Source organism: Lepus europaeus, chromosome 6 (assembly GCF_033115175.1).
Source record: "Lepus europaeus isolate LE1 chromosome 6, mLepTim1.pri, whole genome shotgun sequence".
NCBI classification, from domain to species: Eukaryota; Metazoa; Chordata; class Mammalia; order Lagomorpha; family Leporidae; genus Lepus; species Lepus europaeus.
The window spans coordinates 12634515-12654849 of record NC_084832.1 but is presented as its reverse complement, the minus strand read 5'-3'; the positions used below and the strand labels follow the sequence as shown (position 1 = coordinate 12654849).

The 20335-nt window shown below is 40.9% G+C and overlaps 1 protein-coding gene and 1 pseudogene across 1 annotated transcript in view; one reads left to right on the top strand and one right to left on the bottom strand.

Annotated features, from left to right (window-relative positions):
• PCCA (propionyl-CoA carboxylase subunit alpha) overlaps positions 1–20335 on the top strand; it is a 433859-nt gene that overhangs the window by 65185 nt on the left and 348339 nt on the right. The window contains exons 5-6 of the mRNA XM_062193969.1: positions 14090–14203; positions 16025–16078. Of these exons, the coding sequence (XP_062049953.1) occupies positions 14090–14203; positions 16025–16078 (168 nt within the window). The remainder of the gene's footprint in view (positions 1–14089; positions 14204–16024; positions 16079–20335) is intronic.
• LOC133762534 (large ribosomal subunit protein uL13-like) lies at positions 513–6717 on the bottom strand (annotated as a pseudogene).

Below are 20335 nucleotides of genomic sequence, written 5' to 3'. Positions count from 1 at the left end.
TTTTTTTTATATATTTTATTTATTTATTTGAGAGGTAGAGTTACAGACAGAGGGAGAGACAGAAAAGTCTTCCCTTCTGCTGGTTCACTCCTCAAATGGCTACATCAGCAAGAGCAGCGCCGATCTGAAGGCAGGAGCCAGGAGCTTCTTCAGGGTCTCCTACATGGGTGCAGGGACCCAAGCACTTGGTCCATCTTCTCCTGCTGTCCCAGGCCATAGCAGAGTGCCAGATCAGAAGTGGAGCAGCTGGGACTTGAACCAGCACCCACGTGTGATGCCAGTGCCGCAGGTGGAGGATTAACCTGCTGCACCACAGTGCGGGCCCTCTGCTTCAGTTCTTCTCACAGGATCAGATACTCATATATTTGACTATTCCCATTGATCCTTGGAGTACCCTGACTGACATAGTTATCTTGACAGAAAAGTGTTTCTTTTATTTATTTATTTATTTTATTTTTTTTTTTGAATAATAAAGTGTTCTTTGTGCTCAGACCAGTAGTCTTAAGGACCACTTAAGTCTTAAGGACCTCTGTGAATTTGTTGATTTTCTTCACTATGTTCTTTTTGGCCTTCTTTGATAGCCTCATGAGCTGCCTTTACTTTTGGTAATGGATCTGGGCTTTCTCCTTCCTCTTTTCTTCCAGGGTAGCTGTCACTGCCTGGTACTTCCAGCCAACCTTACGAGCCAGGCACTCCAGGTAGTCAGACTTCCTTATAGGTTTCATTCACACAACCTCGAGGACTGCAGAAACCACCGTTGCTTTTTTTTTTTTTTTTTTTTTTAAGATTTATTAATTTATTTGAAAGTCAAAGTTAAATATAGAGAGAAGGAGAGGCAGAAAGAGAGAGAGGTCTATCTATCTGCTGGCTTACTCCCCAGTTGGCTGCAACAGCCGGAAGTATGCTGATCCGAAGCCAGGAGACAGAAGCTTCTTCTGGGGCTGCCATGTGGGTACAGGGGCCCAAAGACTTGGGCCATCCTCCACTCCTTTCCCAGGCTATAGCAGAGAGCTGGATCGGAAGTGGAACAGCGAGGGCTCGAACTGGTGCCCATATGGGTTGCCAACACTGCAGGCGATGACTTCACCCGCTATGCCACAGTGCCAGCCCCCACCATTGCTTTTGCTTGTTGTAGGGTCCCATTGAATGCCTTGAGGTGGTCCAGGGCCAGCTTGGTCTTGTGAGAGAACATGCATTTCATGATTAGACAAACAATATGGCTTGAAAAGATAGGGACCACAGGATGGGTTCATCAACTTGTAGAGGAAGGCCAAGCACTTCAGTTTATTTCTGTAGAAATTTCCAGAAATTTTGATACCTTCGCAGTACAGGGCCACCAGCTTCTTGCCCCATAGTACCTGCTTGGCAATGATAGCTATCAGATGGAACAAGAGACAGCTTTGGCCACCCAGCAACAGACTTATCCCTCCATCAAAGAAGCCAGAAAAGCATTTTTAAGGCAGGGGCTGGAGCACTTGTAGGCTAATGTGACCCTGGCCTATTTTATAAGTAAAGCTTTAGTACATCATGGTCGTACCCATGTGGTTATGTCCAGCCTGTGTGCTTTTGTGCTGTAGAGATAGAATTGAGTAGTGTTAATAGAGACTGTTCCACAAAACCTAAAATATTTACTGTGTAGCTTTTTACTGAAAAAGGTTTGCTGACCTCAGTTGTAATGCATGTAAAGTAGTTCACAGGATCTCCAGGATGGGCAGAGGACCATGAACAACCCAGTCAGGAAAGGCAGTTCTGTCCAGAACAAGCCCTGCTTCCATTCCTGACTGCACTTTGCAATGGTGGTACCCTAGGATGGTCTCAGAAGTTCTTCCAGAGCTGCCCTAGGAGAGCTTATGTCTTGACGTCTGTGGTTGTCCTGCGATATAGTTTGCCTACAGGGTTACTGCATCACCTTACTCTTACCTCTGTGAATTATCTGGGTATGCATCATTGGTGGAACCTCGGCCACAGATACATACTTTGACAACTGCAAGGGAGTCTGAGGAAGGTGGTTTTTTGTTTTCTTCTTAAAAATTTTTAAAGATTTTGGCCGGCGCCGTGGCTCAATAGGCTAATCCTCCGCCTAGCGGCACCGGCACACCGGGTTCTAGTCCCGGTCGGGGCGCCGATCCTGTCCCGGTTGCCCCTCTTCCAGGCCAGCTCTCTGCTGTGGCCAGGGAGTGCAGTGGAGGATGGCCCAAGTCCTTGGGCCCTGCACCCCATGGGAGACCAGGAGAAGCACCTGGCTCCTGCGCTACCGCGGCGGCCATTGGAAGGTGAACCAACGGCAAAAGGAAGACCTTTCTCTCTGTCTCTCTCTCTCGCTGTCCACTCTGCCTGTCAAAAAAAAAAATTAAAGATTTTATTTATTTGAAAGGCAGAATTATATATATATATATATAGAGAGAGAGAGAGACAGACAGACAGACACACACACACACACACATCTTCCATCTGCTGGTCCACTCCCCAAAATGGCTACAATGGCCAGGGCTGGGCTGGATTAGGCAGAACCAGGAGCCAGGAGCTTAGTCTGGGTCTCCTATGTGGGTACAGGGGCTCAAGCAGCTGGGCCATCCTTTGCTGTTTTCCTCAGGTGAGTTAGCAGGGAGCTGGATTGCAAGTGGAGCAGCCAGGACTAGAACCAGCCCCCATGTGGGATGCCTGCATTACAGGGGGTGGCTTAATCCCTCACACCACAGTGTTAGTCCCTCTTCTTAAAATTTTATTTATTTATTTATTTTTTTTGACAGGCAGAGTGGACAGTGAGAGAGAGAGAGAGAGAGAGAGAGAGAGAGAGAGAGAGAAAGGTCTTCCTTTTGCCATTGGTTCACCTTCCAATGGCCGCTGCGGCCAGCGCATCTCGCTGATCCGAGCCAGGAGCCAGGTGCTTCTCCTGGTCTCCCATGCGGGTACAGGGCCCAAGGACCTGGGCCATCCTCCACTGCACTCCCGGGCCATAGCAGAGAGCTGGCCTGGAAGAGGGGCAACCGGGATAGAATCCGGCGCCCCGACCGAGACTAGAACCCAGTGTGCCAGCGCCGCAAGGCGGAGGATCAGCCTGTTAAGCCACGGCGCCGGCCTAAAATTTTATTTTAAACACAGAGACACACATGTACACATCCACACAAGGAGACATCGTGCATTTGCAGGCTTCCTCTCCAAATGCCCACAAGAGGTTGGTTTGGGCCAGCTGTATTCAGGAGTCCAGAAATCATTCTAGGTGTCCCACATGAGTAGTAAGGACCCAACTCCCTGAGCCATCACTTCTGCCTCCCAGGGAAGCTGACCCTGAGCTCCAGCCTGGGTGCTTTGATATGGGAGGCAAATATCCCAGGCGGTGCTTTAACTGAGGTGCCAAATCCCAGGTTGCTTGCTTGCTTCCTTCCTTTCTTTCCTTTGTACTAGAGCTAAGTCACCTAGGAGATGTGTTAGAATGGTCACTTAGTGCATCCATCAGCGGTGTTTGCCATGAACAGTTACCAGTGACCTTCAGTTTTCTTGTAGCATCCAGGTTATATAGCTTACTATTTTCTTCTTCCCCCTTTCTTGCCTATAAACAAGACACAAAGAAAAAATAACTGAGATAGTTAAATTTGCCAGAAAATGTATTCTGTGTTACAGAAGCTGTAAATAGTTAAACCTGCTACAACGCCATTCATGCTGAAAGTAAACAAGAAGACTTCATGGATCAGAACAAGATAGCTTCCTTCTCTCAGAGCAGCAAATACTAGGAATATTAGCATGGTAGCATTGGTTGCCTCCTCCCAGGTCCTACAGGGTGATGTGATGGACCTATTTAGTAACCAGAAATGCAGTGAGTTGTGTCACAGGTAAAGAACACAGGGCTGATAGGAGCTGTGAATGGTCTGAGATTTTAATCTACTCGCCAATGAGTTAGGTTTTTTTTTTTTTTTTTTTTTTAAGGTTCATTCATTTATTTGAAAGGCAGAGTTACAGAGAGGTGGGGGTGGAGGCCATCCATCCGGTGGTTCACTCCCCAGTTGTCTGCAACAGACAGAGCCAGGAGCCAGGAACTTCCTCCAGGTCTCCCACATGGGTGCAGGGGCCCAAGGACTCGGGCCATCCTCCACTGCTTTCCCAGGCCACAGCAGAGAGCTGGATAGGAAGTGGAGCAACCAGGACTTGAACTGATACCCATAGAGGATGCTGGCACTGCAGGTGGTGGCCTTACTCTCTACGCGATAGTGCTGGCCCTGAGTTAGTCTTTCCTCGTTTCATGGATATTGATAGAAGTTAGAATACTCTGGTCAGAGACAAGGAACAGTTTATTACTCACAGCTGTAACAGGAGTCAGACATGAGCATTTTTACTCTAGTCGCTCAAATCATAATTCTACAGGATTATATGAAGAAGGTCAGATGATGCCTACATATATAGTGGGTTGGGTTTTGGAGAGAAACCCTGAGTTTCAGGGATTCTTCTAATTTAATTAATCTTTCATGTTTAGTATTATCTTATCTGAAAGAGAGAGAGAGTGTCTCTGCCATCCATTGTTCATTCCCCAGTGGTCACACAAGCCAGGAGTCTAGAACTCATTCCGAGTCTACCACATCAATGGCAAGGACTCAGCCGTCACCTGCGCTTCCTAGGATGCACATTAGCTAGTAGCTGAATCGGAAGCAGAACTGACTCAAACACTGGGACTCCCATATTGGATGTGGACATCTCAAGTGACATCTTTTTTTTTTTTTTTTTTTTACTTTTATTTAACAAATATAAATTTCCAAAGTACAGCTTATGGATTACAGTGGCTCCCCCCCCCAATAACTTCCCTCCCACCCACAACCTTCCCATCCCCCGCTCCCTCTCCCATTCCATTCTCCAATGACATCTTAACCTCTGTGCCAAGTGCCCAACCCTAATGAATCTTTTATAACGAATTCTAAGCATTTGTACCACATGCAGACACTCTTCCAAGGTTGTTTGCTGTGGCAACACTCTTGTAAATAGTTTGGAACAAAGGACATTCAGTACCTTGCTTGCAATATGTGCAGAAATGAGTAAGACCTATGGAAACTTGCTCAGCTTGAGCTGAGGATTTGACACCCTTTACTGGGAGCAGCAAGCAAAGGAGTGCCGTCCTCAGGAAGCGGGGAGTCCCACAGTAGTCACCAGTGGTTGCTTGCAGTCGTAAACTGTTTTGGGTTTGGCAGAGAGAATACCACAGACTGGGTAAGCTGTATGTGAGGTCCTCAAAAAGTTTTTGAAAAAATGCGAATTATCTTTTAATTCAATTTTACCATGCACTTAAAATATTTTAAAAATTTATTTGACAGGTGGAGAGGTAGATTGAGACCTCCCATCTCTGGTTCGCTCTGCAAATGCCTGGAGCAACTGTGGATGGGCAGGGTTGAAGAGAGGATTCCTGAACTCAACCCGTGTTTCCATGTGGGTGGCAGAGACTCACTTGATGCTGTCTGCTAAGGTCAGCATTGATGGAAAGTTGGAATCGGGAGCTATGTTGGGTATCCTAACTGCTGGGCTACATGCCTGTTCCTCCTGTGAGTTTTATAATACACATTAGTAAAGAAAATAAATTTATTTTCTTGCAGTTCTAGAGGCTGGGAAATCCAAGGTTGATGGGCTTTGATCTGGCAAGGATTTTCTTGCTATGTCATCCCATGGTGGACACTGACAGGACGAGAGAATATATGCCTGCCAGAGAATAAGGGTGGGAGAGCTGAGTTAGCGTTCAAAATAAATTCACTAAACAACAACTAACCCACTCCTCTGATGATGACGTTATTCATTCATATGGGTACTTCCCTAATAGCCTGATGATGACATCCTGCTGGACCCCTTCTCCCAACAAGGGTATAAGAATCTTGTCTTTGGAATATTATTAGATCTCCCTTGGATGACCTTTCTTTCCTTTTATTTTTTTCCCCAAGATTTATTTGTTTGAAAGGCAGAGTTACAGAGAGAGAAGGACGCACACAAAAAAAACACACAAACACACACACACACATCTTCCATCTGCTGGTTTACATCTCGAATTTCCACAATGGCCAGGCCTAGGCCAGGTCGAAGCCAGGAGCTAGAAGCTTCTTCCAGGTCTCCCACATGGGTGGCAGGGGCCCAAGGACTTGGGCCATTTTCAGCTACTTTCCCAGGCACATTAGCCGGGAGCTGAATCAGAAGTGGAGCAGCCGGAACTCTAGCCTGCACAGAATATGAATTGCTGGTGCTGTAAGCAATGGCTTAACTCATAAGAGGAGCCAGCTGTTTCAATGACCTTTTCACAGAAGATGGTTATCAGACAAGAATTGCGACTTTATCTGGAAACTACTTTGGATTTTCTTGTATTTCTTTTCAAAAAAGTTTTATTTATTTATTTGAAAGGCAGAGTTACAGGCAGAGAGAGGGAGAGGGAGAGGGGGAGAGAGAGAAAGAGAGAGGTCTTCCATCTGCTAAAATACAATAGCTGGAGCTGGGCTGATCTGAAGCCAGGAGCTTCTTCCAGATGTCCCACATGGGTGCAGGGTCCCAAGGACTTGGGCTATCTTCTGCTGCTTTCCCAGGTCATTACCAGAGAGTTGGATCGGAAGTGGAACAGCTGAGACAGGAACCGGCACCAATGTGGGATGCTGGCACCACAGGCAGAGGTGTAACCTACTATGCCACAGAGCTGGCCCCTCCCTGGCAGTCTTAACTTACTTTGTCTAGCTGGTTGGCTATTCCCTGCCCAGGTACCATTTCCAACCTTCTCCATTCTCCCTCTTTCCCTAATTATGTCACAAGGCAATTGTGTCTCTGTTTCACATGTGAAATAGAAAGCACAGAAGGACGGAGCCTTCAATTCGCAGCTAGTCTGTAAACCCACCTGCATTTATACTCCTTCTTGGTGGCTTCCTGCTATTTAGAGGGAAGTGAATACTCCTTTCCCTGCTGCTTTCTTTGCATTGGTGGTTCTAGACTTCCTACAAGAGCGGCACGGCAGCATGATGATGGGGGAGTGGGTTTTGGGGACTTGTCTTAGAGTGTACACCAAGCTTTCTTCCCTTTTTGCTTTAAAGCCTGGCTTAAATTTATTATGTGTTTGAGAGAAGATGACCTCTAATCCGTTTGCCTCCATTGCCCACTCCATGTCACTTGGCTCCACCCGATGTGTGTCAAAGCCTCTTAGTCTGAATCACTTCATATTTGAGCTGTGTTTAGGTTCTTACTTTCCTTCTCAAGACATTTGTTCAAGTTTTTCCTAAGCTGATAAAACTAACCAGCACAAACCATTTCCAGGCTATCATCCTGCCTCTCCCAGCCTTTGCATTTGACTGCCTCAACAGTCTCCCCTCCCCTGCCCCCATCCACACTTCCTGCGTTTCTTCCCCTGCTATACTCCACAATCCTTTTTATTGTGTCTGGGCACCCATCTGCTCCATTGACATGACTTTCACTAAGGTTTTACTTGACACTTGGTGTCTGTTTACTCCCTCTACCCCTCCCCTCTCTCCCTTGATGCTTCTGTAAGGAGTCAGTGGTATGAGAATATAGTTCTGGTCCTGCTGCTTTTCATTCTTTTGTTGTTTACTATATCCTCAGAAATACATCCTTGCAAGACAAAGACTGAAAAAAGCCTTTGTTTTGGTTCCAGGATTGATTCAGGATCAGTTCTCTTTTGTGTTTGTAGAAAATGGCCTGGGAGTTTTGCAACTGGCACCTGTTCTCCTTTTTTCCCCTTGTAATTTTTAGCTTTACCACTTTGAAAATTACCACAGTACAAAAATAGTAAAATCATTAATTCTACCATCCAAAATAATCATGAATAAATATGTCATGTAGTTTTACAAAATAGAATCAAAGAGAATGTAATATTTACTGCCTTAGCAGAAAAATCATTCTTTGTTTTCTAGGGATCAAATTGCCTTTCTGGGAAGGATATGTCAGAATGCTAGCTAGTGTTTGAAACTTACATCTGTCTTGTTAGACATGTTGTATAAAATAGGAAGAAGAGTTCTTCCTCTTTTTTCAAGAAATAGGATTTCTTCTGGTTGTTTGAAAATGACTTTTTTCAGTTCTTTAGGGTTGAGTCAGTTGGCTTTCTTTTCTTTAACATTTCATTCTTTAAGGTAATGTTCATTTGTTGGGAATGTTTGGAGACTTGTTGGAGCTCAGGTCTGGCCAGGTTTTGTAAGCCATTGGTATTTTCAGGCAAGGCACACATCTGGTCTATATGTGATAATGCTCCTAGGCTAGCCAGTGTCATACATTGAAGGAAAATACAAGTCATGGTGAGTAGTACCCTCCTGACTACAGAAATTGTTGTGTGTTGGGTTTCAAAGATCTCCAGGCCTGTCATGAGGAGGCGCGTCTGGAGGTGCTGTCTTCCCTGTCTTTCTCAGTCTGTGCTACATAAGAAGGCGTAGGAAAACTTGCATTCAGACTGTTGGGTTCTGAGTCTATGAAGGTACTCCACAAAGTCTGTGAAGAAACGGAATTAAAACATGTGTTTATCTTGGTGCCAAAAAGTTAAAACCCATACATAGTTTATTTTCTTTAGTAATATGCATTTCCATGAACTTTTTATTTATTTGAAAGAGACTCAGGGAGAGAAGGACACATATGGGACAGAAACAGTGATGGACAGAGGATAGTCATAGAACTGCTGTCTACTGGCTCACTCCCCAAAGGTCTGTAGTCGCTGGTGCTGGGCCAGGCTGAAGTTGTGACCTTGGGTCTCTCCCGTGGGTGGAAGGAACCCAAGAACCTGAGCCATCACTCTTGCCTCCCAGGGTACACATTATCAGAAAGCCGGAACCTACATGGAGCCAGGATTCCAGCCCAGGCACTGCCACATGGGTTGCAGGTGTCTTAACTGATAACCACTAGGCCAAATGCCCGCCTCTGGCCTGGTACTTTTTAGCATGAAAATGCAATGTATTTGAAAAGGATAAGGAAAATGTGTAATATTTTAAGCATATTTGATAAATATGAAATTTTCTATTAATATTCAAAGTTTTAAAATTCAGACACAATTTTAACCTATCCAAATCTGCACTTTTATAATTACTTTTAAAAGGTCAGTAAGGAAGATGATTTTTTTCAGTCCTATAAGTTGAAAAACAGCCTTTGTTCTGCTAGCTCATTATTTGGAAAATCACAGGCTGATACAAGTAATTTTCCTTTAAAAAATAAAAAAGTTCAAAATATAAAACCGTAAATGCTTGCAGAAACTAATAATCTGCTTCAGAGACCTCTGTGCATTTCTGAGAACGGAAAAGTTTATGGAGACTGCATTGCTTAGCATTAGTGCTTAAAATATCTTCCTTTCTGAAGCAGAGCCAGCAAATCCTACTTAATTGTTGAGTTTACCTCAGCTTAGACTTTCCATGATGGTTATGTTTTTCATTGAGTATTAAAATATATCAAAAATAATTTGTATTTTTAAGCATTGGGTTTTTGAAGCTGAAGTATAACTAGTCAGCTTGAACAATATTTATTCATTCTTCAGAACAGCATCTGTCCTGCTTTTGTTTTCTGTCATTAAACCCAATAAAGCACTATACCCATTTAGTACAACAATAACAAGAAAATTGGAATTGGAGTTTCAAAGGGTTTTTGAACTAGCCTTTCCAGGTGGACCCCTCAGTGTCTCCTTGAGAACTGAGATGTCAAAGGAAACGCTTTACCCAGAATTTTTGCTGGTACTGACCCTAGGCACCCTGTGGTCCTGCTGAGATGTGTGCATTTACTCTTCCTCTGGAAGTATGATTTGTTTCTGAGAAATACAAGGGTAATTTAAAAAGTTTGTCTGAAAATGGAATTCAAAGACAAGTATTTTGAGCAAAAGAATGTTTGAAAGCTACCCATAGCTTTTTTTTTTTTTTTTTTTTAAGTTTTATTTATTTGAAAGGCAGAATGACACACAGAGAAGAGAAATGTATCTGCCATCTGCTGGCTCATTTCGCAGATGCCCACAACAGCCAGGACTGGGTCAGGTTGAAGCCAGGAGCCTGAAACTCCTCCGGATCTCCCATGTGCCTGGTGGGGATAGAAGTACTTGGGCCACCTTCTTCTGTCTCCTGGGGTGCACAGTTAGCAAGAAGCTGAATTGGTAGGCTTTATGGATAGGGGATGCTCGTGTCCCAGGAGGCTGTATATAACTCACTCTACCACAATAGCTGCCCCAGTCGTTTCCCATGAGCAGTCTGAAGTCATCCTGTAGAAGGAACCATCCTTGAGAAATGATTAGTGTTTAGCCCTTCTCTGTAAAGTTTGTAAGCAGTTCTGACCTATCTTTGGTGTATAATTTATTTACTAGAACAATATTATTTTACTTACTAAAATGGTAGACTCTGAGCTAGTTCTTAATATGCTTACAAAGAGTTGATGATACTATAAGAAAAATGTTTATTAAGATAATGAAGCAAGGACATCGGCATTGTGGCTTACAGGTTAAGCTGCTGTTTGCAATACTTGTCATCCCATACTGGAACACTGATTTGAGTTCTGGCTACCTTGCTTCTGATCCAGTTCCCTGCTAATGCACTTGAGAAGGCAGTGGATGTTGGCCCAAGTACTTTGGTCTCTGCCACCCACGTGGGAGACCCTGATGCAGTTTTTCGCTCCTGGCTTTGGCATGGCCCAAGCCCTAACTGTTGTAGCCATTTGAACCAGTGGATGGAAGATCTCTTTCTCTCTCCCTCTCTGCCATTCTGCCTTTCAAACATAAATAAATAAGATGGATCTTAAAGAAAAATTAAACAAAAGGATATAATTTTATATATGAGAATTTTTCAGTCTATGGAAAATGCCTATTATGGAATAACTATGCATGGATTTCAAAATGTTTTGTACCACAATAAACTTAACTTTTTAAAAAATAAATGTTTCTTTTCTTTTTTCTTTTTTTTTTTTGACAGGCAGAGTGGACAGTGAGAGAGAGACAGAGAGAAAGGTCTTCCTTTGCCGTTGGTTCACCCTCCAATGGCCGCTGCGGCCGGCGCGCTGTGGGCGGCACACCGCGCTGATCCGATGGCAGGAGCCAGGTGCTTCTCCTGGTCTCCCATGGGGTGCAGGGCCCAAGCACTTGGGCCATCCTTCACTGCACTCCCTGGCCACAGCAGAGAGCTGGCCTGGAAGAGGGGCAACCGGGACAGAATCCGGCGCCCCGACCGGGACTAGAACCTGGGGTGCTGGCGCCGCAAGGCGGAGGATTAGCCAGTTGAGCTGTGGCGCCGGCCAAAAATAAATGCTTCTTATGTATATGAGAAAGAAGGGAGGAGAGAGATTGAGAGTACTCTCATCTGCTGGCTCACTCCTCAAATGTCTGCAACACCTAGAGCTTGGCTCAGCCTGGAATCAGGTACCAGGAACTCAGTCCAGGTTTCCCGCATGAATAACAGGAAGCCAGTTATTTGAGCCATCACTGGGCTCTGCATTTGAGCTGCCTCCTGAGCTCTGTATTAGTGGGAAACTGGCGTCAGGAGTTAGAGGCAGGAATGGAACCCAAGCACTCTAGTATGTGGTGTGGGTATCCTACCCATTAGGCTAGGTGCTCCCTAAACTTACCCTGTAATTCAGTTTTCCATGAATTTTTTTGAGTATTAGTATTTTTTTGAGTATATTCCATTGTTATAAAATTGTTTTTAGAGGAAAGACTGGGAGTAAAAATGTCAAGATACTATTGAAATCCACATTTTTTTATATTTTGATGCATGTGTATTATAAAATTTTGGACATGTAAACACTCACATGTGTGTCTTTTAATTTCTTTCCTTTTTTTTTTTTTTTTTTTGGACAGCAGAGTTAGTGAGAGAGAGAGAGACAGAGAGAAAGGTCTTCCTTTTTCTGTTGGTTCACCCCCCAACTGGCCACTATGGCTGGTGCGTTGTGGCTGGCATGCTGCGCCGATCCGAAGCCAGGAGCCAGGTGCTTCCTCCTGGTCTCCCATGCAGGTGCAGGGCCCAAGGACCTGGGCCATCCTCCACTGCCCTCCCGGGCCACAGCAGAGAGCTGGACTGGAAGAGGAGCAACCAGGACAGAATCTGGCGCCCCAACTGGGACTAGAACCCGGGTGCCGGCGCCGCAGGCGGAGGATTAGCCTAGTAAGCTGTGGCACCAGCCCTTAATTTCTTTTCCTCCAGAACAACTGTCATTTGGCATAGGTATTGCTAAGATTCAGAAGACTTAATTTAGGTGTAGATTTTTACCTCAAAGAAAGTGATTTGAAGTAATTTTTTTCAACCTCTAGACAATAGCTTTAACATTTAGTAATGGAAGTTATTATATAAATTACCATCCAAATGTGTCTATGAGTGAATAGCTTTTAGCACATACCATTTTGTTAGGGAGAATGAAAGAAAGAGTGTAAGGCACAGTCTGTGCTGTCTGGAACCTTGTGACCTGGTGGAGGAGAGTCTGTAAATTGTAGCAGACAGTCTGCGAAGCAGTTAAAACCAAATGGCTGAGTAGGATGTGATTAAATGCCAAAATTTGCTCTAAGTACTATCAGTTCAGATGAAAGGAGATTCATCCCAAGCTGAAGTGCTTGGGAATGACCCAGTGGTAGAAGTGAAACTTTAAGTGCATCTTTAATAATAGGTTATACCTTAGGGAAATAAAAAATACAGAATAAATGTGGCTATAACCTTAAATGAAGACTTTATCCACACCTGGCTAATGTGTTCTTTTAAGGGATCATTAAGTATTCAATTTCTTTCCTACAGAAAGCAAAATAAAAAAACAAAGCCACAGTCAGCACAACAAAATTGTATGGACAGAGAATGGTAGAGGAGGGCATTCTGCTCTAGGGCAGCAGAGCAACTTGAGGTTGGAATCAACCAGGCAAGGGAGAGAGCTTGACTTTGGACAGAGGAAAAGTTGGAGGACCTTTGTGAGCCTGGCTGCCTTTCCTGGCAATTTATATTGCTAAAGGAGTTGAAGAGTAGAGATGTTTGAGTATTTATATTAAAATATTGAACTATAAATTCCTTGAGTACACATTTTCTCCTTTCAATATACAATATAATTTTTTATTTCATTGGAAAATGTTTATTGAATTGATAATAAAAACCTGAGCTTTCTACAAGGTTGCTTTTTAGTTTTGTTTTTAAGATTTCATTTAAAACAATATTTCTTTTTCAAAATTTCTTCACAACTGAGGACTATAACAGATATATTTGAGTATTTGCTATCTTAAGAATGTTTTTGTGAGAGGGAAAATTTACACATGTTCAGGTATGTGTTTCTCCTCCATTTTTATGTATCCTTTTTGTAAAATAATTCTAAAATGATCCAGAGTTTTCTAAACTGTTAGAAAGAGCCTTTTAAAAATACACTAATCCTTTCATCATTTAAAAACAATAAGTTCCTTTTAGAACTAGGGAACTTACTCTTTCCACGTTGAATGCCTAGCCTTTGTTGTTGTTGTTGTTGTTGTTGTTTTTTTTCCAGCAAAAATAAATTTAAAACATTATAAAGTAGTTTAAAAATGGAACATACATTCCTGAATTTTGAGTAGATTTAGAACTAAATACATGTACCAGTTCTTTTAGGAATAAATGTGAAATAGGCAAGGATCGAATGTGAGAGTATTTAAATGATTCTCAAGATTTTCTGGTTCATGTGTTGTGATATTGAACTCTTTAGTACTGGGCTTTAATTTGTGCCTGGTGCTGACCTGATGCTGTGCAGGGACACTCGCTGCATCCCTCCATTCAGTCCTTCTAATTATCCCAACTTCCTGGGGAGCTTGCTTAGAACTAGGCATGACTGCTTGTTAGTAAAATATTGGGCAACTCTGGCGACATGGAACAAGATAGTTTTTGATAACAGATTTATGTACAGATGAACAGAATAGGAAGCTGAAGTTGTTTGCTGTGATTTTACTTAAGTAAGTGTGGGATATTATGGAAATCATTTGATCAGACATTAGAATTAGGCTTAATAAATGAAGTCGTGGGTAATACAGTTCCTGAGTTTATGTTGCTTTGTTTTTAGAGCATGTTTGAAAGAAAAATCGCACTCTAAAAATGATAAGGCAGTCTGATGAGAGTTTTGTGTGTATTTGGAGGTGATGGTGATTCTTTTTGTTGGGAGCATCTGTTAATGCAGAGATTTGTCTCTTCAGGTTCACGTGAAAATGGCGGATGAGGCCGTCTGTGTTGGCCCAGCTCCCACCAGTAAAAGCTACCTCAACATGGATGCCATCATGGAAGCCATTAAGAAAACCAGGGCCCAAGCTGTGAGTCTGAATGAATCTATCTGCTGCAGCTGTTTCATATGTAGTGAGCAGAAAGCTAGAGTTTGTATTAAAAAAAAAAAATAAGAAAGAATGATTGAAAATGCTGTTGCAGTTAGTTCATGTCACATGAGTTAAATGTGGCCGAATTCGCTACTGGAAATCAAAGGCTTTGTAGCATCTGGCAGTGTCGGTCGCTGATCCTGCAGGTGGCTGCTGGATTCAGCTTTCACACCAGGGAGCAGTTTCAGTTCATTTCCAAATTTACTAAGAAAAAAAGAAATCCCAATTAGTTTTGAGTATTAACCCCTTCAGTGTAATATGAGCATTAAAGAAAAAATTCTGTTACAAAAATTCAGCAGACCCTGTTTAAATTCTATTTCAATCATTTAAAAATTATGTGAACCTAGATACATTTTCAGAAATAAAAACAGTGCATTGGTAATTATTTTAGTTTGTTAGTATCAGTAAAATGCCCATAACTTACATGATTAAGTGATTAGTTGTCTTTACCTGATATTCTGTTTGAATGAAGGAGAATCCTAGGATATAAACAGTTTTTGACATCTGGAAGAGTGTTTTTTTTTTTTTTTAAAATATCAGAGAACTAATTACATATAATGCTTAAAAACTACATGGAGTTATCTCTAAAATTGGGTGGAAGCAGCCAACACTGGCAATTAGCCTGGAGTGCTTCAATTAGTGCTCACGTTTCTTTTGAAAGAAATCTTGTAGTAAGATGAATGTTTAAATAAAAAACCGGAATTCATGAACCAATATTATAGATGTTTACAGTTTATTAGTACAGTTAATGAAGGAAAACTCTTTCAACCTTTTAACTGTGGCTTGTCAAAATACAGTCTTTAGTTGAATGTTTATATAAAATGAAATCGATGGAATGAAACCCTTGTCCTATGATGAAGTAATTTAAATTCTGAACGGTATTCAGAAAGCTCAGTCCAGCATTTAAAAATCTCTGACATGGAGCTATTTCTAGATTATGATTTTGGCTCTTTCAAAAATTTGACTTTGATTTTAGCAAGATTGTTTTACTAGAAATATGTTCAACACTGACTAATATTGGAGTAGCTAAATTGTTTTGGCTAGTGTGGCAGAGTTGAGACTTCCTTAATTGGAACAGGACTGTGAAACTCGGCTTCTAGTACTGTGGAGAGCCTGAAGTAGTTGTGAATGGCTACATTTGGAGTGAGGAGGGCAAGAAGGATAGACACTAGAAGGAAAAAATCCAGAGTACGAAGTCAAAGTAAAACTAAGCCTCCATTTTAGTTCACTGGCACAGAAAGAGCTCATTTGTAATGGTTGAATTTATTAATGCTGTCAGGAATGAAATATGTTTGCTTAATAGCCTGGGTTTTGGAACATAGCAGTTCCTGGTACAGTAAAGAAAGGAGGAAATTTAGAGATTTTCATCCCCCTTTCCAGAGTTTCCTTTTACGTAATTATTTGACCCATTAGCCGCTGAGAAATTCTCCAAACTTGAGGTCAAAGTTAGCCTCAGAAAAAATTAGGGTCTGGGGGAGCATGTGTTGAATAATGCCAACAAATGCAGGTGGGCTGGAAGATGCACAGGTCTATGGCTTTGATTATGGCTAGGCCAAAGACAGTGTGTGTAAAGTTGAGTATAACAGACAATTTTTTGGAATTTGACTCTGTACCCAGAAATGGGAATTAGTGGTGATCAGTATGTAAGAACAGTTACTTTATAAAGTACTTAGAGTAAATACATCAAAGCATTCTGTATGATGTTTATAAAAGATTTGCAATATGATAAAATTGAAAGTGCTTTTTGTTTAAAATCCTAAGGTACATCCAGGTTATGGATTTCTTTCAGAAAACAAAGAATTTGCCAAATGTTTGGTAAGTTTATGATGAACAAAAACTGTTAACTAGTTCTGTGGGTTTCATAAATGTGGATAGTGATGCATTATAGAATTTTAATTGATCTAGTAATTCTTTGAAAGTTGTTTGTTAACAGTGGAGAGTTTTTACTCTGTATCCCAAATTTTGATTTGAAGAGTTACTATAAAAATGGAAAAATTATGAAATCACCATTACCATCTAATGAATGATATCTGGTTTATTATATACTGCCTGGTCTTTAGCTTTTAAAAGTAAAAGCTTCAGATTTTTAAGTGTAAGTATGTGAGAGAGTTCAGTGATTTAACTGTTATCCCTTAAGCTTGGAATGTGAAGTCAGAAGTAAGATTTTTTTTTTCCCCTTTAATCACAGATTGTGACATTTAAGATCAAATCTTACAACCTCTATTTTGTAGGATTTTTTTTTAAATGATCTGATTCTTAATATCACTATCCTGCCTAGGTAAATTAACTTATATTTGCTACTGGCTTTTCATGTTCATTTTCAACTAAATTAAGATGATACTGGAACTAGTTTTCAGATATTAAACCATTTTGATTTGTGTCTGATTTTTTGATAATTAGATTATGTGTTAATTTATTCTGATACCTTATACTTTTTTACTTCTTGGTGTGCTCCTAATTTTTTCTTCTGTGGACTAGAAATTATGAATGTTTCTTTCTAGATGAAATTTCTACTTGGAATAAAAACATTTAGCTTGGAACCAACAGTTCTTTGTTTTTTTTATTTTTATTCAAGTTATACAAAGTTTCATGTATTTCACATATACAGATTTAGGGCATAGTAAAACTTCCCCATACCCTTCTTCCTGCCCACACTCCAAGCCTTCCTCCTCCTCCCTCTCACATTCCCACTCTTAATTTTTATAAAGATCTATTTTCAGTTTACCTAATGATAATACAGTTAACCCTACACTAAGTAAAAAAAAAAAAATTCAGCAAATAGTATGAAGAGGGGGAAAAAAAACAAAAACAACACTGTTCCTCAATGGAAGAGACATGGGCTATAAACAATCATTGAACCCTGAAATGTCTATTTCACTCCAGTATATTGCGTTTCAGGTACTCTAATAGTTACTTCCCATCAGGAAAAACGTATGATAGCTGTCTTTTTGGGACTAGCTTATTTCACTAAGTGTGATGGCTTCCAGTTGCATCCATCTTGTTGCAAAATACAGGATTTCTTTTTCTTTCTTTCTTTCTTTTTTTTTTTTTTTTTACAGCTGAGTAGTACTGTATAGTGTATATACACCATGTTTTCTTCATGCAGTCAACAATTGATAGACATCTGGGTTGATTCCATATCTTAGCTATTGTGAATTATGCTGCAGTGAACATGGGGATACAGATAATTCTTTCATTTGCTGATTTCTTTTGGTTTGGGTAAATTCTTAGTGGGATGGCTGGATCATATGTTAGGTCTGCATTCAAATTTCTGAGCTATCTCCATACTGTCTTCCACAGTGGCTGCACCAGTTTACATTCCTACCAACAGTGGACCAGGGTCCCTTTTCCCCCACATCCTCACCAGCATTTGTCATTTGTTGATTTCTGTATGGGAACTATTCTGACGGGGGTGAGGTGAAAACTGATTGTGGTTTTGATTTGCATTCCCTGATGGCTAGTGATCCTGAGCATTTTCTCAAGTGTCTTGGCCAGTTCAAGTCCTTCAGCCATTTCTTAGCCGAAATGTTTGTTTTGTTGTTGTTGAATTCTTTGAGCTCTTTATAGATTCTGGAAGTTAGCCTTTCATCAGTTGTATAGTTTTGCAAATATTTTCTCCCATTCTGTCAGTTGCCTCTTCATTTTGCTAAGTGTTTCTTTTGCAGTACAAAAGCTTCTCAGCTTGATGTAATCCCATTTGTCAATTTTAGTTTTGCTTGCCTATGCTTCTGGGGTATTTTCCAAGAAGTCTTTGCCTATGCCAATGTCTTGAAGAGTTTCCCCAATGTTCTCTAGTGATTTGATGGTATCAGGTCATAGATTTAGGTCTTTGATCCATTTTGAGTGGATTTTTGTGAAAGGTATAAGGTAGGGGTCTAGTTTCATACTTCTGCATGTGGAGTTCCAGTTTCCCCAGAATCATTTGTTAGACTATCCTTGCTCCAGAGATTGTTTTTAGCTTCTTTGTCAAAGATAAGCTGGTTGTAGGTACATGGATTGATTTCTGGAGTTTTTATTCTGTTATATTAGTCTACAAGTCTGTTTTTTGATAGTACCAGGCTGTTTTGATTATAATTGCCCTGTGGTATATCTTGAAATTAGATATTGTGATGCCTTTGGTTTTGTTTTTGTTGTATATGATTGCTTTAGCTATTCAGGGTCTCTTGTGTTTCCATATGAATTTTAGTATCATTTTTCCTACATTTGTGAAGAATGTCTTTGGTATTTTGATTGGGGTTGTGTTGAATCTGTAAATTGCTTTTGGTAGTATGGATATTTAGATGATGTTGATTCTTTCAATCCATGAACATGGAAGATCTTTCCTTTTTTAAATGTCTTCTATTTCTTGCTTTAGTGTTTTGTATTTTTCATTGTATGATCTTTGACACCCTTGATTAAATTTATTCCAGGATATTTAATTCTTTTTGGAGCTATTATGAATGGGACTGATCTTAAAAGTTCTTTCTCAACCATGACATTGTCTGAATATACAAAAACTATTGATTTTTATGTGTTGATTTTATACCCTGCCACTTTACCAAACCCTTTTATGAGTTCCAGTGGTCTCTCTGTGGAGTCTTTTGGATTCCATATATGTGGAATCTTGTCATCTGCAAATAGGGATAGTTTGATTTCCTCCTTTCCAATTTGTATTTCTTTTATTTCTTTTTCTTGCCTGATGGCCCTGGCTGAAACTTCTAGGAATGTACTAAATAGCAATGGTGAGAGTGCGCATTCTTGTCTGAAGAACCAGCAGTTACTAAAATCATGGAGTTCTCTAGCTTTGGATTGTATATTTTAACCAACTTACTGTATGGATTAAAAACTAAACCCTACAATTAAACTGAGGCCTTTAGAGGTCTTTAGAGAGAGAGTGAATTAGGTGGAAATATCCAAAGCTCCAGATTTACCAGGCGTGATGTATTATCTTACAGTTTTCTTATTGTCTTTCTTGGAATTTTGACTAGGGTTCTGCTCAAAGAAACTATTTCAAGTAATACTTACATTAAAATGTACATGAACAAATTAATATGTTAAATTTGTTTATATAGCTGAGTTGGCAAACCATAGTCCACAAGATGATTGCAGCCTGCTGCCTATATTTCTAAATAAAGTTTTATTGAAGCGCAGTCATGCTTCTTCCTTTACATATTGTCCATGACTGCTTTTACACTATAACAGCAGAATTGAGTAGATGGGACAGAGACCATTTAACCTGTCAAGCCTAAAATATTTACTGTGTGGCCCTTAATAGAAAAAGTTTGGAAAACTCATGGTCTGGAAGAATATCAGTTGCAAGGAAGTTAGAGACATGGTCAACATAAATTTATTCACTCATTAAAATAATGCTTATTTGTCTCAATGCTCCAGCCACTTGAGGATATAAAAATGGGTCAGTTGTGGGTCCTGCACAGGAGGAGCTGCCCATCATGTGGATATCATTTGTGAAATAAAGGGAAAGATCTTTCCTTTTGCAAGATCTTTGGCTCAATAAAGTTAAGTGCTAAATTACCTAGTTTTAGCTTTAAAACTTGATGAGATCTCAGGAATTAGGGTCCACATTTCACAATGGGAAGGGATAATGGTGTCATCTAGTTGGATCCCTCCGTTTCCAAGAGGAAACCCAGAGAAGCTGAATGAGTTGTGCATAGGCTCCAGCTCATTAGTGCCTGAGGATACACCAGGACATGCACTTCTACCTCTTGATCCAGAGTCCTTTTAAAATGTTTACTGTAATGCCAGTGAGGAAGACCCTTGTGAGAGATAGAACCACATAAAACCAGTTCATAGATGATTATTTCCTGTGGTAAAGCTGGGTAAGTGGTTTAATTGAACCTGTGCCTTCTGCCTTGCCATCTCTTCTTGACAGAGTTGTGTGCCTGCCTCTAATTGCAGCAAAGGTTGAAGTCAAGACAGACATAGCTAACACAGGCATGAATCCATCTTCGCAATTCAGAGCATCATCAGTACCAGCTTTGATTGTGTGTCAGCAACCTTCCCTGAGGCCTTAGTAATTTTTCCAGACTTATCCCCTCACTCAGAGGCTATTAATGACTCAACCCTGGGTTCTAA